This window comes from Acanthochromis polyacanthus, chromosome 5, assembly GCF_021347895.1.
Source record: "Acanthochromis polyacanthus isolate Apoly-LR-REF ecotype Palm Island chromosome 5, KAUST_Apoly_ChrSc, whole genome shotgun sequence".
Lineage (NCBI taxonomy): Eukaryota > Metazoa > Chordata > Actinopteri > Pomacentridae > Acanthochromis > Acanthochromis polyacanthus.
This window is the reverse complement of record NC_067117.1, coordinates 6079890-6098904: the sequence shown is the minus strand read 5'-3', so window position 1 is coordinate 6098904 and position 19015 is coordinate 6079890. Positions and strand designations below refer to the sequence as shown.

Below are 19015 nucleotides of genomic sequence, written 5' to 3'. Positions count from 1 at the left end.
GGACACCATTTAATCACTTTGTCAGAGTCACAGGTGCTCTTTCACGAGTCGTACTGTAATCACAGGGTGCAGCTCCATGTAGAGAATAAACCCAGAGCCTCAAAAGGAAGACATCTCAGGCTGAGCGTTCACCCACGTCTCAACGCAAACAGAACAAAACAGCGTCGGTTCATGCAGACGGCAGCAGAGATCCCACACAAAGAGCAGCAGATATGATTTACCGGCTGATTCTCGGCAGTCGATCCAATTTGAAAACATCCCAGCAGCCTGTCGAGTTTAAATCCAGCACAGCTGTTAGCACAGTTTATTTCTGCAGTCGACCCAAGGCTTCACATCATTAAGCAGCAGAAACACACTCGTCTGCAGGGAAACACATGCAAACGGCCTTAAAACGGAAACACATGCAGGCTTTTCGCTGCGGCGTCTCGATCTGTCACCCCTCAGTGAACAGTAAAGTGTAGCCGAGTGTGTTTGTGAATACTTGAAGTGAATTAAAGCCATGGGCTCCATCAAAACAGGCTCCTCTGAACTGTCGTCTGCATTTGTTTCTGGTTTCTGGTTAAATTGATGACCTCAAACTGAGGAGTGTTGACATTTCTGAACCTAAAACAAGTATTTAATTATAACTTGATGCTTATTTTACACAAAATGACTGCATTACCCTTCACGAGTAGACTTTTTAAAAAAAAGATGTAGCACAATGGTCTTTTTTTATTCTACAGCAAGACTTTCTGGAGCTTCAGACCTTAAATCTCAAAGGTTTAGAATGAGTAGAACAAGATCTGGCCTCAAGTTTTCTATGTCAAGGGTTTATACCTGGTCTTGTCTTTGTTCTAGCTGTGAGTTCTTTGTTTTCTACTCAGCCTGGCTCCAGATCTCTTGTCCTTTTCCGTCCTCCCTTTGTCTGTTTTCCCTCCTCTTTTGATTTGCAATTACGACTTTCACTTGTATCTTGTCTATAATCAGTGTCTTTCCTTTTAGCTGCTTGGTTCTCCACATGTTCCTCAATAGATTCTGATTTGTGATTTTACTTTTATGAATCCTGTCTCCATGTTCACTAGTCTACCAGTCTTTACGGCTTCGTGGATTATTTCTTTACTTTTGGACCTATTTGAATCACCATCCACCCTTTGTTTGTTCACCTATTTATCTCATATTTTGGACGATTTTTGGACATTTCTAGACATTTTTAAAAGCTATAATCTTAAAGGCGGTAATGCCGAGAAACCTCAAGTCTGGAAAGAATGTACAGCAGGCATGGATGATCAAAAGTTATGAAAATGCTCTGCAAAAGTCTAATGGCCTGGAAATGGTGGCCCCATTTCCTTCCTCCCCTTGCCTGTTTTCCCTCCTCTTTTGACTTGTGATGGTTAGTTTCACTTCTGTCTCGTCTCTGAGATCAGTTCTGTCTCTGGGTTGGGTTTTATGGATTGTTTCACACTAGTTTTGCATTGTTTAGGATAAAACAGAACCATTTTTCAAGGAAGTAGTGCAAACGTTTTTAATATAATTAATCTTTTATGTGTTTTATGTGATTTACCAGAATAGTGTATTTGTTTGTGTTTGGAGTTGTTGCACAATCGTCAATCAAAAAGTTCCAATACAACAAAAAAACCCAAAAACACAAATTTTGCACAGGCAAAGGAAAAATATGCAACCAGGAACCCTTCAAAATAAATCTCCACTTAGCTATTTATCATTTTATTTTACATAAATTAATTCTGCTCTTTTTATGATTTAAAACAACAAAAGGCTACTGAATGATAAAATTTTCTTTCAAATGAAGCAAGAATACATCTACAGTGAACAAATAACAGCCAAAACTAAATATTTTCAGCTTTGTATTTGGGTTTCTCTTGAACTATAATATATAAAATCTTAATTTTAGGAAGTCTAGCCGGCCAGCCGGACCTTAATTTGTGTAGAATACAGCTATATTTGTTTCTAAACATATTTGATGAAGCACTTTAGCAGAACGTAAATCTAGAGGGAGGATTTCATGTCCAACCATTTCATGCCATCACGCTCTGACGGCTCTGGTTCAAATGTGAAGCTCTTTACAGGCTTTTATTTTGGTCATGGAAACTCATCGGCGCTGAAACGTGCAGCCAGAGGTTGAATTTACATAAATCATTTATGCGAGAGGCTCATTTCCATTTTACTGCCCATGTGTGTGTGAACATGTGAGCAAATAAGGTCAAAATCTCAACGTTTCTGCGTTTTATTCTCATTAAATCCAAAACGGGTCAATGCATGCAAGCAGTGAACAGCTTGGAATCAATGTGCAAACTCTTACAGCAACAAACACGCATGTAAATTCAGACAAACACAAAACAACAGCCGCAGCAGAACTGGTTAGAAGGAGACTCGGAGTTCTGATCGATAGTATTGATCGACTCCGAAGGCCGACACTGTGAGGTAATCAGGGTTATGGCTGCACGCTGAAAAGACAGATGGAGGGAAGAACGGATTAGAGGCTGAAGGAAAGGGAAGAAGGAAGCAGAAATAATGTTAGCAAAGACAGGAAATTAAGAAAAAATAACAGGATCTGTGTAATAAATCACTTTAGAGGCTGCAGTTATTGAAACATCGCAGCTAAATGTTGGTTCTCTCAGCTTATCGTCCTCTAGGAGTAAGAAAAGGACAATAAATGGGACAAAAATCCAACCACAAAATGCTGGAAAGGATTCAGCAATCGGATAAAAATTGAACTAATTTCATCAAGCACTCATTGCTTTCAGTTCTTGATCTTCTAGCATGTTATAGCCATAGTTTGTGTCGTATCTTTCTACTTCCAGCTGGTCTTTGTTTTAGATCTACAGTAAGATGTACTATGTGTTGTAGCTCCAGACTTCGTTAACTCAGTTTCACCTTTTGAGACTTGCTCCACAACTTCCTGTCTCCATCTTAGGCCTTCTCGTAGTAGCTGTTCTGTTTGGTGTATCTGTAGGACTTTGTCATTGTTGTAGCTCTGGAACAGTTTGAGTTCTTTGGTTTCTACTCAGTCTGGCTCTAGATCTCTGGTCGTTTTCCTTCCTCCCTTTGTCTGTTTTCCCTCCTCTTTTGACTCACAATTATTAGTTTTACTTCTGTCCTGGTTCTCCTCATGTTTCTCAACAGATTCTGCTTTGTGATTTTAGTTTTTTTTTAAATCCTGTCTCCATGTTTACTCGTCTAAAAGCCCTTGTGACTTCTTGCTGTCTGAACTGTTGTTTTTTTTAAGGATTATTTCTTCACTTTTGGACCGATTTTACCCTAAATCACCATCCACTCTTTGTTTGTTCGCCTGTTTACCTCCCAGTAAATGTCAAGAATTGTCCTTTTTGCCACAGTCGTGCTAATGTTTTTAACCTTTACGTCTCATTTCACTTGGTTTTTCTTGGCCGTCGAGCATTTTTAGTCCTAGTTGTTGTTTTAGCTGCAGTCGTTTGGTCATCTTTTGGGGATCTATAGACTTTTTGTAGCTCCAGACCTAAAATAAATAATGTTTAGATTGAGTAGAACAAGACCTAGACAAAGGTTTTAAACTGGTCTTTGTTCTAGCTGTGATTTCTTTGGTTTCTACTCAGTCTGGATCCTCCCTTTGTGTGTTTTCCCTCCTCTTTTGATGACTGATAATTAGTTTCATTCTGTCCTGTCTCTCTAATCAATCTTTTCTTTCACCTGCCTGGTTCTTCTCATGTTCCTCAACAGATTCTGGTCTGTGATTTTTGTTTTTTGAATAATGTCTCTATGTTTACTCGTCTACCAGCGCTTGTAGCTTCATGTTTTCTGGACTATGTTGGGTTTTTATGGATTTTTCTTCACTTTCAGGCTTATTTTACCCTGAATCATCGTCCACCCTTTGATTGTTCACCTGTTAATCTCCCAGTCCTTCAGTCTTGTTGGTGTTTTCACTCTTCTTGACCTTTTAGCATTTTTATCCCTAGCTGCTGTTGTAGTCCTTCCAGCTGCAGTCATTTGGTCTTTTTGTTGGGTCTACAGCAAGACTTTTTGTAGCTTCAGACTTTAAATCCAAAGGTTTAGAATGAGTAGAACAAGATCCAGACTCCGTTTTTCTACATTAAGGGTTTTAATCTGGTCTTGTCTTCGTTCTAGTTGTGAATTCTTTGGTTTCTACTGTGGATTTTGTGGTAATTGCCGTCCTTAAGTCCTTGTATTGTCCTAATCTCGACATTTCCTCGTCGCCGCTGGCCCTGTAGCCGTCGTATCTGCAGGTCTGTCAGCATTCCCCGGCTCTCGGGCCTCGTCTTTAAGCCACGTTGACCTTTTTCCCGCCGCTCTGGAGGGTTTGTGACGGCGTTCAGATGGAGGCAGATTGCTGCAGCGTCCGACTGATCCGCCGACCTTCCACCTCTGGAAATGGTTTCCAGCTGAAAGACATTTTCTCGGCAACATGGAACCAATTTCTCTTCCTTCCTGTTCGGGGTTTTCTCAGAGACAGAAACTCGACCTGAGATGGAATCTGCGGTTTTACTCTGAAATCATTCACGTGTCCTTAAGACTGACGAGTTTCTGAATAGTCGTTTCTTTGATGAATCTTGAACCACTCGACTTTTAAAGAAGCAAACATGAGAGTAAACAAAGAGCAGGAAAACAAAGATAATAGAAGGAAGGAGGGGTGAAGATTAAAGGAACTCTGAGGAATCTGCGGCTTTCTAGTGAAAAGCGTCGTCTTCTCTGCCTCCTCCTCCCTCGATGATACTTCTTTTCATCCTGATCTTTCTTTTCATCCTGCAGCTTTTAGCCGCCGTGTTTTATTTCTCCAGGAAGAGAATCTGTGATCAAAGACCAATAAGAAACTGCTCTGACACCGTTTTTCACTTCATACTGCAGATTTTATCCTGGAAGAAAACCTCATTCCTCCATCTGAGATCAAACTGATCGACCGGATCGTATTGATTATCAGTGATTATTGCAGAAACTCATTATTGCGTTCTGCGAATATGCAAAACGAAATCATAACGGGGTTAAATAATGAGTTTAGTTGGTTAGTTTTAGCCACAATCAAGAGAAAATAGCTAAAAGGTTTGTTTTTATTACCTTCAAATGACACTAAAAAGTCATTAAGTACAAGAAAAAAAATCGTTTTTTAAATTTAGATCAACTTGTTAAGTTAAAAACATGATTGTAGTGACATGTGTTGATGTAATAATTTTAATTATTGCATCAAGATAATATTTTGTGTAATTTTTATACTGAGATTTCTGCATTTATTGATATTAAACAAGATTTAAGTTGTAGTAATTTAAGTAAAAATAACTTGATAATTGATATTATTATTAAATAACTAAATAAAATATAATTATTGAAGTAAAAATGTATAAGAACAACAACAACAAACACAGCACTAATAATAATAATAATAATAATAATAATAATAATAATAAGAAGAAGAAGAAGAAGAAGAAGAAGAATAAAAAGGCTTATTTTTACAAGTAAACAGTTTTAGGTAGTTAAACTTTAAAAAGTTGCAGCCTTTTAAATTGATAAATAAATGAAATTATTTAGTTTTTTCTGTGATTTTACTCGTTTATAATTTCACAACAGCAAGACAAAAAAATAAAATAACAGTTAAAATAATCTTAAAGTTTTCAGTGTAATGACAGTTGTAAAAAGTTTTAAAAAAATAAATAAAATAAAAACTAACAAACAAAAAACAAGAAGAAGTAAACTTGATAGTTAAAAATGGTTTAAAAACAAATATATAAAATTGATTAATAGTTAAAAAAGGCTTAAAAGTAAATAAATAAATGTATTTATTAATAGGTACAAATAATTCAAGAGTAAGAAATTATGAATATTTCAAACATGATTTAAAAATAAATAAAATTGATGAATTAAAAAAAGATTAAAAACACCTAAATATAATAACTAAATAAAATTGATAAATTGTTTTAAATATTGGCTTCAAAATAAATAAATAGATAGTTACAGTTGATAAATTCAACAATAAAACATTTATTGTGTCAAATTTTAAAAGAACAATATGAGCTGTTTAAAATATATGTTTTTATTTTATAAAATTAAATTTGTAAAATATTAATATTTTTTAAATATGTGTTTGGAGAACTGTTTTTATTTTTGTGCAGCAGATACTTTAATCCTCCACCAATATAAAAATATAATTTTTCTGCCTTGTTTTGTGACATAAATATAAAATTAAAATTATTAAATTGCAGAATATTTAAATAAACCTTCATATCGACTGAGATTAAAGATTAAAGTAAAAATAACTTAAAAAAACCTTCATTTAACCTCAGTTTGCATCTTACAGATCTGATAAATATTCTGACCTTTAGCCTTTACTGAATCTGAAGCTGAAGTAAATTCCAGTTTTTAAAGCGGATCGTTAATAATGAATGCTCTGCTCTGATCTGACGCTTAATTAACGACCTTCTCTGACAGCTGCTCCTTCTAATTGGCTGATTTCGTCTGACAGCGAAGGTCTCCGTTAAGTCGCCGTTTACTGGAGGTTTTAACCTGCAAACAGAAAATTATGGGATTCGTCTCCGGGGACGACGTGTCACGACCGAGTCTGGAGGCAGTTTGACAGAAACACACACAGACGGACCCTTTTCTCTTCGTTTAAACTGAATTATTCATGATTTATTCTCCTTATTCTGTCGTTTTCTGAACTTATTTCAACAACAACAACCAGAACCCGCCTCCTAATGACAGAAATGTGTCATAAAATCAAAGAAATGTACCAAGATACTGATAGAAACGTCAGAAAGAGGCAGAATTATTCATTCATTTTCACTTTTCTGAAGTGTTTTCATGAGAATCTACAGTCATACACTTGATTGTTTCCATGGCGACACTGAACAAATGTCATAGTTATTTAAAATGGCAAAATTATGACTTTGATATGACTCTAAAAATAACCAAAAACATAAATAGTGAAACTATAAAACAGAAAAAATTAAATAAAATCAGCATTTTGTTTTTTGCTTTTAGAATAATTTCACCTCTGATTTGCCTGATTTTTAAAGCATAAAATCTGGATATTTATAAAGATACTTGTGATTTTTTATAAATAAATAATATTAATAACAATAATAATAAATGATTTTTAAAATATTATTTTTTAAAACAAATATTTGTATTTTTTAATTTATTTTCCAACTTAATAGAATTCCAACATTTTCATTTATTAGTTTTATTTTAATTTATTCTATTCTTTTTATGGCACACTTGCTGCCAGATCTTTGCAGTTTATTTATTTATTTATTATTATTATTATTACAATTGTTCTGTGACAAATTAAAGACCACAGACCCTAAACGAAGTAATAAAATGTCTAAAATCATTTGTTAAAGTTGACTTTTCTGTGTTTTTGTCTCTGAAAATAGAAACCTGCTGAATCAAGCGTCACTTTATGAGCTCTAAAGGCTCATAAAGACGTTAATTATCATATTTACCTCGTGTTAGTTTTATTTAAACCAACAGAAATAATAAAAGAACTGAAAAGATCCGAGCATCTGCTGCCGTTAATTGAATTTGTGTCATTAAAAGAAGCGGCTGATTGGCTGTGATGACGGTAATTAGCAGGAGCTCAGCGAGGCGCTAATTAAAGCCGCCCGGTGCAAACAGAGTCACAGTTTGTTTTCTAAAATCAGGTTTGACTGAATGAACGACGAGACGCTGCAAGAAAAGTAGAAATATAATAAAGAGACGCTGAGAATCTCTGCTGGGACGGAAATGAAACTGTTTTAATGCACTCTAATCAGCTTAAAGTGAATTATGCTACAGATAGTTTACTTTATTTAAATGGAAATTATGAAAAATATTAACTGTTATACACACATGAAATAATTGAACAATTTTAAACCTCGTTATTAAGTTAAATTAGCTTAACGTAATCTTTAATTTACTGTTATTTCACAAGAATCTTTCAGGATTTTTTTCCAAATTTGTTCTTTTCTAAACATTTGACGATAAAATGAAGTTACTAAATAAACATTATTTTATGTGTATTTGCTGTTATTTGAAGTAAAAAAGAAAATGGCAAAGAAAGAAAATATTAAATGCAGTTTTAACTGTTATTTAAAATTTTTAATTTATTTTTTGCTATTTTTAATGTTCATTAAATTTATAATTTGTCATTTTAAATGGTTAATTTTCAATATTTGCTATTTGTGTTACGTCTTAACTGTTAATTTTTGTTAATTGAATTTTTTCTTGAATTTTTGTTTTTTTAATATTTTTTTAATTTGCTTTTTTGTCATTTTTAACGTGAATTTTCTGGTTTGTGAAATTACAAATAATATCGAGTAAAGTGACAGGAAAAGTAAAATATTAATATATTTTGTGAGTTAACTGTAAAAATAAAAACTTAACTAATATCCTCAACAAAAATCTTTTCATTTATAAATGAATAATTTGTTCTTCTATACAGTTTTACTCTTTTTAAATCAGCTAAAACTGCAATATTTTATGGATTTTTTAAACATTTTTTTGGCAGTAAAAGTGAATAGACTGAAGAATAAAATAGAATAAATTTTGTTGAGTAAAATCACAGATCATATCCACTTAAGTTACAGAAAAATGTATTTATTTACATATTACTTGCAAAAAAAACCAATTTATTTATCAAAAATCATTGATTTATCAGCAAAAACCCAACAAATCCCTGCTTTCTTTACACATTTTAATGGAAATAAATCAGATGTCCTTTAATGGTACTGAAAATTGTGTTAGAAAATTTAGAAATGTTTTGAAGATATTTGATAAAATCCAACAGAGGGACGTTCAAAACATCGAAATGAGATCCAGATATTTAATTCAGTTTTTATAGTTTTTCCTCCACTTAATTTAGAAAGAAAATTTTATAGGAAACATCTTGAAATTAAGAAATCATTGATGTTTAAGCAATAGGACCAACAAATCTTTTAAATGGGAGAATTTGTACATTTTAATGGGAATAAATTGAGCATCTTTTAATCTTTGGACTGTTGGGAAAACAAAATAAGACTATTAAGTCGAGCATTTTTCAGTTTTTCTACCATTTTATTGACCAAATTAGATGAATAATGTTGGTTCTGACTAGAAAACAAAATGAAATCGTCCAACTTTACAGTTTTTCTGGTTTTTCTGCTTTTGCTGCAACTTCAATTCAGGATTTTTCAGCAGAAAATGTGTTTCAGGATCAGCTCTGGATATAATTTCTGTGAACAAACAGTCCTGATTGTTTTTAATCAGAGAACTTCAGAGTTTTTCTGCAGATTTGTGCTTCTTCAGAGCTTCTTCTCATCACAAACGTCTGAACCAGAATCAGAGACTCTTTATGCTCTGTTTATTTCTCTTTCATGAGGTTTTTTTTCACGTTTTCTTCTGAATCTTTTCACACCTGAAACTGTTGCATCAGGAAACAAGAAGCAAAGACGACGACAGAAACCAGGAGATCGATTTCCATCAGGATGAAAGACTGAATGCAGAAAAGTACAAAGACTGAATAAAACAGGAAGGATTCGCTTCAACCTGCAGGATTTCAGAGCTTCCACTTCTCTGGTTTTTGGAAATATCTCACATTTTACAGTAAAATTATGAAGAAATTTGTATTTATTCCCATTAAAATATGAAAATTCTCCAATTTAAGAATCAGGAACCAGAAATTTGTTGGTCTTATTGCTGATAAATCAAGGATTTCTTAATAATTTTAGGACGTTTCCAATGGAAATTTGATATAAAATCAATATAACTTCGATTTATTTCTAGTAAAATGTAAAAATTCTCCAATTGAAGAATCAGAAACCAGAGATTTGTTGTTTTTTTTGTTGATGAATCAATGATTTCTTAATCATTTTATGATGTTTGCTGTAAAATCAACATAAATTAGATTCATTTCTTGTAAAATGTTCAAATTTTTCAATTTAAGAATCAGAAACCAGAAATTTGTTGGTGTTTTTGCTGAAACATAAATGATTTCTAAATGATTTCAGGATGTTTCCTAGAAAAAAATGCTTTCTTTGAAATTAAATAGAAGAAAAACTGTAAAAATGTAATTAAGAATGAAGTTTTCCTGCAGATTCTGGTTCTTATTATGAAACATTTACAATTTTTCTGACCAAATTTTGCTGTAAAATCTAAATAAATTCAAAATATTACCACTAAAATGTTCAAATTCTCCAATTTTGGAATCAGAAACCAGAGATTTGTTGGTCTTTTTTCTCAAACATGAATGATTTTTAATAATTTCAGTGTTTCCTGAGAAAAAAACAAAACATTGAACAAAGTGTGACAGAATGAATTTGCACCAATAAATTCCACAATATTTTCTAGAGTTTGATTCATGATTTACTCAGATTTCAAACAGATGTTGGATTTTTTCTCTTTTTCTGAGCTACAATCATCAAAATTAGAGTACAGAAAATCAAAAATTTCTACTTTCTTGAATATTTATTAAAATTTACGACATTATTCTATTTTTCTGAGATGCACTAATGTATTTTCACCTTTTTTTTGGTGGTTTTTCTGGATGTTTTCTGAGCAGAAATGAATGGTAAATCAGTGAAAGGAGGAGGTTTGGTTCTGAGATGCAGCAGCGACGGTTTGTGAATAAAAGTGGAGTTGGAGGCGGTGAAGGAGCAGCGCAGTGATACGATCAAACGCTGCAGGACGAGGCGGGACAAGGACACGCTGATGAAGTGACGGCCCGAGAATACAGATAGAGCTGTCAGACGGTGATTTACTGATAGAGCCGGACGCTGCAGGCCAATCAATGAGCAGGAAACCAGCAAGGAAGACAGAGGGGCAGCAGAGGATTCTGGGAGTTCTGCAGGTTAACGCGATGGAGGAGGGAGTTCCAGGGTTTAGTCATAGCCCTGACGGTCGTAGAGATAAATAAGAGGCATTTTTAGTCGTTTTAACTCATTTTCAGTTCATTCTGAGCAGATTTAAGAAATATGGGTTAATTTTTGAGCCATTTTGGGAAGATTTTCTGCAATTTGGGATCATCTTCAAGTGATTTTAGACAAATTTGGAGTCATTTTGGATCATTTTCCAGTCATTTTATATTATTTTCATGTCATTCTGAATTTTTTTTGTCATTTTAGATCATTTCTGGACATTTTTCTGTAATTCTGGATCATTTTCCAGTCATTTTGGACACATCTGGAGTCATTTTTGGATGACTTTTACATCATTTTGGTGTCATTCTGCAAATTTTCAATCAATCTGGGTCATTTGTAATCATCTGGGAGAAATTCTGACTGATTTCGGATAATTTTTCAGTCATTTAACACTATTTTCCTGTTATAACTCATAACATATTACAGGAATTATATAAAAGGTCAGATTTTTGGTTGGTTGGACCACTCTACTTCTAACCTCCTCATGTCGTTTTGCAAGTTTTCAGTCCTTTTTAATCATTTTCAGTTAATTCGAAACAGATTGAAATAATTTTGGTAAATTTTCGAGTCATTTTAGGAAGATTTTTGTCATTTCTGACAACTTTACTGTAATTCTGGACAAATTTTCTGCAATTTTGGTCTTTTTGAAAGTATTGTAGACAAATTTTGTGTCATTGTGTAAATTTCCAGTCATACTGGATCATTTTGAGTAATTTTGAATCATTTTCGTTCATTTTTGAAGCATCTTGGACAATAAATGTTTGGAAGCAGAGTGGTCTGATCCACTTTCTGTCATTTTTGAGATAAATCTGTGTATTCCAGAATGGTCTAACATTCCACTGTAACGCTGTATTTGGGTTGTGGGTTAGACACTAAAATGTAGACCATGAAATATTTCAGAAATGATATAAAACTCAGATTTTCTGTGGGTTAGACTGCTCTGCTTCTAACCCAGTCAAGTTTACCATGGCTTTTATTTATTTATACAACCGCAAGAAGTCGCTGACTGTATCAGGATGGACGATAACTTTTCTACTGAACCTCCTGGGATGTTGAGGAGATGCATAGGTGTAGAAAATATTAGCGATCATGCTGAATCATTCTTTGGCCCGATAACTTTTGAATCTGGTGACCGAGCACCGTTTTAACCCAACAAACCTTCTGATGACATTAGTATATTAGTAGAACATTTGAATTCACACCTGAACTCGTTTAAATTTAGACCGTGGGGCCGTACAGAGACTTTCTCATGTCTTTATTCCAGCTGGGTTTAGTTTGAAACCTGATGTTTCATCTCATCCTGCAGGACAAAGTGCAGCTGTGAAGTTTTTAAAAAAGAAACATTCATAAAAATCAAATAAAACAGCCAAAAAAAGAACATCTGCTGGGCTTCAAAGTCAACTCCAGGTCCTCGGTTTTTCAGACTTTCCAGTAACGACGGCGAACGTTGACTGAACAACCCGCCGCTCTGATGGGGATGAAAGTGTTTTACTTCAAAGATGACGCCGCCACCGTTCACCGCCGTCGGAGCCTCTCACAAGATTAAACACGCCTTAAAACATGAAAACAAAGAACACAACCAGTCGCAGCCGCTTTGATAGCGGTGATGAGTTATCGAGAGGAAAAAACGAGCCGTCGGGTTGGAGGTTAAAGTCTCTGAGTCACGTTCCCTGATGGGAAGAGACGGAACTGACAGAAATAATGACAAACATGAATAAATATGTAAACCAGAGATAAGTAAACAGATAGAAGCAGGAGTTCCAGTCAGAAAGAGCAAAGGGAAGGCATTACAGGTTTGACTGCACCTGTAAACTCGACTGTTTTGTGTGAAAAAGACGAAATCAGAAATCCAAACATCGTCAGGAGAAACTGACAGAAAAATCGAAGCAATTTATGTGTAATCATAGAATTGATCATCATTTTGATTTGGTGCAAGTTTTTAATCATTTATAGCATGCAAATGGATCAAAACCCACGCAAAAGTCACAAAACAGGCTTATTAAAGAAAGTTTGAAGTCTTAAAGAAGCATTGTAGGGAGGAGGTTGGGTTGGATGGACGGGTCAACAAAACATACCAATATTTATCCTGATCTTTAAATTTCATCCTGGACAAGCCATCCCGTTTTCAAGAAATCCAAATATAAGATCAGAAATGGTTGAGTAGAATGTTTGAGATGGAATAAATCAGAGTGGAGACCAAAAAACGCTCAATTAGCTGCTGATCTTCTCTAGTTTTGACCAAAGTTCTGCCATGAACCGTTGATGCATTCATGTTGTAGGTTTCCCCCATTGTTGGAAAATTGGTTTCTGATGGTATTCCACCATAATTAGAGCCAGATTTACCTGCTATATTTGGATAGAATCAACATACCATGACTTCATTCCTTGAGTAAATACGCCTCAACCCAGGACACACCCTTAGCTCCTGTTGTAGTGCGAATACTCGCCCAAATTAGCAAATAATCGGGTTGCTGACATGGAATGATTACAAGTCTCTGGGGCCTGTGGCTGTCAGGTTATGCTGATTGTTTCTGATGTCACATTATGAGAGCAACTGATTTATTCTATTTTCTTGTGATTTATTGTGTCTTGTATTGGATGTGGCACCTCCCCCAGTGGAATCCATTACTGTTAAAAACCCACCTGAGTTCGGTTGCAGCTTGGTTTGTGTGATAGCGAGAGGGTTTGTTTGGATGTTTACCTATTTTGTTGAGCTTTAATCTCATTTCTGACCATATTAGTTGTCTTTGTTAAGCAACCATTAGCAGAGTGCTTGTAGGGAAGAGGTCGGGTTGGATGGACGGGTCAACAAAACATTGCAACATCTTCTACTGATCTTTAGATTTCATCTTAGATAAGCCTGTTACGCCATCCTGCTTAAAGAAACAGTTCATCTGATCTTGTCAAAGTAATTTACATCCAAGGTAGGCGTTGCATAGAAAGCTTATTTTTCTCTGCAGCTTTCTTTATTTGTTTGTGCCTTTTTGTTAAGCAAACTCAAAGAAAGTCCTTGTTGGGAGGAGGTTGGGTTGGATGGATGGGTCAACAAAACATCACAACATCTTATTTTCATCTTTAGGTTTAATGTTGGATAAGCTGTTACGCTCTCTTGTTTTAAGGATATCCATATATATTAGCAAGGAGATATATGTAGGATACAGTATTTTGTTAACCTAAATGAAGACCTGCAACACGATATGCCATGATCAAGACTTCCATCTAACTCGTGTTTTTGCTCTTCCTGCAGCCTCAGATGCCTCCACATCTCCCTCCTCCTCCTCATCCAGCCTCGGAGGTTTCGTGGACTTCACCTTCACCCAGGAGCCTCAGGATTCGGTGACGGTTCGCGGTGGTACGTTGCAGCTGGACTGTCAGGCTCAGTCGGACGTGGCAGCGGCCGGACCTCCAGCCATCACGTGGCGTAAGGACGGCGTTCTGCTGAGCACCGTGGTGGACGAGCGGCGGCAGCAGCTGGCTAACGGCTCGCTGCTGGTTCAGAACGTGGTGCATTCACGGCACCATCGGCCCGATGAGGGGGAATACCAGTGCCTCGCCACGCTGGATGGACTGGGCAGCATCGTGAGCCGGACGGCGAAGGTCACTGTGGCCGGTAAGGAACCGCTCTGCTCTGCCGTCTTGTTGAATAGTCCTGATGAGACGATTCATGGGAACCAAACCAACACTTTGTTACACTTTAACCCATGTGCCTCATGCCACCAAAACAGCTCTGACCAATCAGAGCATGGACACTGGATGTCTTTTCTGGTGACCTGTGGTGTTTGGGCACCAGGACATTGACCCTTTAGGTCCTGTAAGTCATTGGGTTAAACCTCCATGGATCAGGCTCGATCCAGCACCCCCTATACACGATTAATTCAATCAGTTCTGAGGAGTTTGGAATCCAAGTCAATCAATCAGTCAATCAATCAGACTTTATCTGCGCAGTACTTTTCATGCAAATGGAATAGAGCAAATGTTATGTCATAAATGAAGGACTCAATAAAACAGGAAAAGAGGAAAGGCTGTCATAACTAAATGAAACAAGGAAACACCAGAAACAGCTCGAATCTATAAAATTAAAATATGACAATAATGATAAAAAGGGGAAGTGATCAAAGATAAACAAGACATACTAAAATGTATGTCAAAGTTCATCAAAGAAAAATGAAAAAATAATGAAATATTCTGTGGTAAAAAACACAAAGAATCAACTAAAATGTAAGTCAGTATTTGTAATAGTGAAATGACAGAATAATGAAAAGTAGATGTTGAAAGATGAATTAAATGTAGGTTGAAATTAAATAAAATATGAAAATAATGAAAAATGAGAAGATAAAATAGACAAAAAATAAACTATTGAAATAATTATTAATAATAATAACAATAGCAACAACAATAATAGATAAATAGAATCATTCAAATGCCAGAATAAAACAGCAGGTATTGAGTTTACAGCTGCCTCATTATGGGATTTTTTCTTATATTTGGTTTAATCAAAAGGCCGCTACACGAAAAGCTGAAAAAAACAGAAAAACTGGAAAAAAGATAAAGTAAAACCGCTTTTATCATTTAATTTATGGTAGCCCAAGTGATAAATTAAATGTAATTTTCAAGCCAGTGACCAGATTTTCACTCAGAAAACCAGAGTTTGTGTCGTGCAATCGAAAAAGATCATCAGTCCCAGGATTAAGTTTCGCTTTCTGTCGCTCTCTGCTTCGGTTTTGGAATATATCACACTTTGTTGGACACTTTCACATGTTAGAAGCTCAGTTAAGGATAGATCTTAAAACTACATGTTTGGGGTTTGGATGAATGTCCCAATTTGGGTTAAAATGCGACTCTTTGACTACACATTTGAAGTGTTTCCTCCATTTTTCTGGGTTGATTAGAAACATATTTGTGGTACGTTTCTTGACTAATGTAATCCATCAGAAAATGGATTTCCCATTAAAGATAACTGAGAATGCAGTTTATTTGAATAGAAACGTGATTTTGTCAAGACTGGGTTCAAACTTCGTGGTTTTCTGTTTTATTCTCTCCATTGAAACCTGCTATTAATAATATGTAATTAACTGTGGCGTCCCTCAGGGCTCGACTTCTGGTCCTCTTCTTTTTAGTGATTGTATGGTCTCAGCACAATATCTCAGGAATGATTAAAGATAAAAATCTGAAATTTTCACTGTTGTTTCTCACCATGTCATTGATTCAGAATCTGTAATATTGGATAGGTGGATCAAATAATCTCTGATTTTGACCGAGTTGAAATATGAATAAAAAAACATGAAAAGTTCCATCTGAGCTCAAATTAACGAAAAACAAACAACAAAAAGAAGAAAAAACCATGATAATCCAGAGGTTAACCAGTTATATTTTCTGAGGCACATGTAGATACAGGTTATAATAATACAAAACTAAACATGTAGAATACTTTAATAGGAAGTAGTGAGTCAGAAAAATGGCAAGAAAGTGATTTCAGTTGAACTTTCATAACTCATTGAGCAGATTTGACAAGTTGTAGCACAAAAACAAAACGTCCTTTTTTGGCATATTTTAACTGTGGCGTCCCTCAGGGCCCAACTGTCGATCATTTTCTTTTATAGTTTCAGAAATTTGCGACTATGATTCTGCACAATATATACAGCAAATGTTTTATAAAAGAGAAAGTGATATTTCTTCATTCATCATGAATAATTCTCAGCTGTATCTGAGCACCTGAACCGTGAATGGTGTCTTTATACAACATAATAGAGCTGCACTGTGTTCTTTGGCCTTATGAGGGAAAATCGATGCATTTTCTACCAAACTGAATAAATGTTGAGCAGCAGTGAAAGAAGGAAACGTTAAATAAAGAGGAAAGGTTGTTTCTCATTCACAGTAATGTTCCCACAACTCCTTGACCCGTCCTTAACACGCAGAGACGCTTCATATCTCTGAGCTTCCTCCATTTATTTCACTCCTCATATTTATTTAATAGAAGCAGAGTAATTCACCTGTAATGTAATTTGGCAAATGGAGTGTGGCTTAAGATCAATAGAGTTTATGGAAGACATTAATAGACAGAGCGGCTTTAACTGCATCACTGTCATCAACGGGATGAAACGTTTCCTCATTTTACGACCAAAAACCCGATCAATCAATCAATTATTCATCAGCGGAGCCACAAATAGAGACAAGTTTACACTCACTACATAGAACATCCCATAACTGTCAACAGTGTTTGTTTTACAAATATTCTACAACAAAAAAAAGGAAAATTCAACCTCTACTTTGTTTAGTAGCAGCTTGAAGCTTAATATTTACATTCTTTATCCACAGTTCTGTTCTCACATTAAATCTGAGTCTGTTTGAACAACAACATCTGAGGAACTATTGAAGATAAAAACCTGAAAGTTTCTCTCTTATTTCTCATCATGTCAGTGATTCAGAATCTGGAATATTGAACAGTAGATCAGATAATCTCTGATTATGGGTGAGTTGAAGTATGGAAAAAATCATGAAAAGTTCCATTTTTGTGCTCAAATTAACTAAAACATAAACCATAAGTAAACCAGTGAAATTTTCTGAACCACATGTAGCTGCAGGTCACAATAATACAAAACTAAACATCTACAATACTTTATTATGAAATATTTGAACTTTCATAACTTTATTGAGCCGATTTGACAAGTTGTAGCACAAAAGCATATTGCATGTTTAAACTCCTCTAAAATCAGAGATTATTTGATCTGCTTGTCCAATATTTCAGATTCTGAATCAATGACATGATGAGAAATAAGAGAGAAACTTTCAGGTTTTTATCTTTAATAGTTCCTCAGATATTGTTGTTCAGACTCAGATTTCCATGGATACCATTTAAAATATTCATAGTTTATGATCAAAAACGTTTCAGAGCTGGTCAAGCAGAAGGACTCTGATGTTTCGAGATTGAAAAAACACTTTCTAATATAAAGTACTTGATGAGAAAAATGAGAAAAAAACTCATGCATTTTGCAGTTGTGCTCTCAGGCGCTTTCGAGTGTCTCGTGTTCAGCTGGCGGATGGACAGATAAAATATTCCGACCTGGTCGCTGCTGAGCCTCTGATAATGAGGTCGTAGATCCACGGCGAGTATCAGCTGGACGTCCCCTCGGCTTGCTCAGCCCTTTGAGTGTTTTGGTCTCTGGAGTGACTCTCCATCCTCCCAGTCAATTAGAGCCGTTAGAGACAGGAGGCCGGCAGCTGCAGGCTTCTGACGGGAGCAGCACCTGTCCACAAGCACTTTTATCCAGCCGGACAAAAGAAACGGAACAAAAATCAACAACAGCAGATGTAGTCCTACAGCCAAACCAGCACCTAAACAATCACAAGATCACCTAAGATTCTGCATTCATACCATCTTTCTATGTCTCAGTCTGAACAACAGAAAGGCGGCATGATGAGGGGTTCTAGTCAGTGTTTTAGAATGTGTTCTCTGTGCAAAAGAAGATTCAGTTTCAACACCACAACAACTTCTAACCAGCATTTCAATAACCACCAGATCAATTGAGATTCTGCATTCATACCAACTTCATTCGACCCAGTCTGAACAACAAAAAGGCGGCATAATGAGAGGACTTTATAGCTGCTTTATAGCCTGATTTCTTAAATCAACAGCAGTGGATGTAGTCCTGCAGCCGCACCAGTGTCTAAACAACCAGGAGATCACCTGAGATTCTGCGTTTATACCAACTTCATCCATCTAAAAAAAACCAACTAAAGGTGGCATAATGAAGTGTTCGTTTAGCTGCTTTAGAACCTGATTTCTGTGCAAAAAAAGATTTAGTTTCAGCACCACAACATCTTCTAACTCTTTTTATTCTGCAGAAACTCAAAAATCAACAGCAGTAGATGTAGTCCTGCAGCCGCACCAGTGTCTAAATAACCAGGAGATCACCTGAGATTCTGCATTTATACCAACTTTATGCAACTCATTCAGAACAACACAAAGGCGCATAATGAGAGGACTTTATAGCTGTTTTATAGCCTGATCTCTGTGTGCAAGAGGGTTCAGTTTCAGCACCACAACATCTTCTAACTTAACAAAAATCAACTGAGGCAGTTGTAGTCCTGCAGCCAAACTAGCATCTAAACGACCAGGAGATCAGTTGAGATTCTGAATTCATTTCAACTTAATTTGGCCTTGA

The 19015-nt window shown here is 35.5% G+C and overlaps 1 protein-coding gene across 1 annotated transcript in view; it reads left to right on the top strand.

Moving 5' to 3' along the window:
* dcc (DCC netrin 1 receptor) overlaps nucleotides 1-19015 on the top strand; it is a 331558-nt gene that overhangs the window by 88356 nt on the left and 224187 nt on the right. The window contains 1 exon segment of the mRNA XM_051948843.1: nucleotides 14101-14463. Coding sequence (XP_051804803.1) covers nucleotides 14101-14463 — 363 coding nt within the window.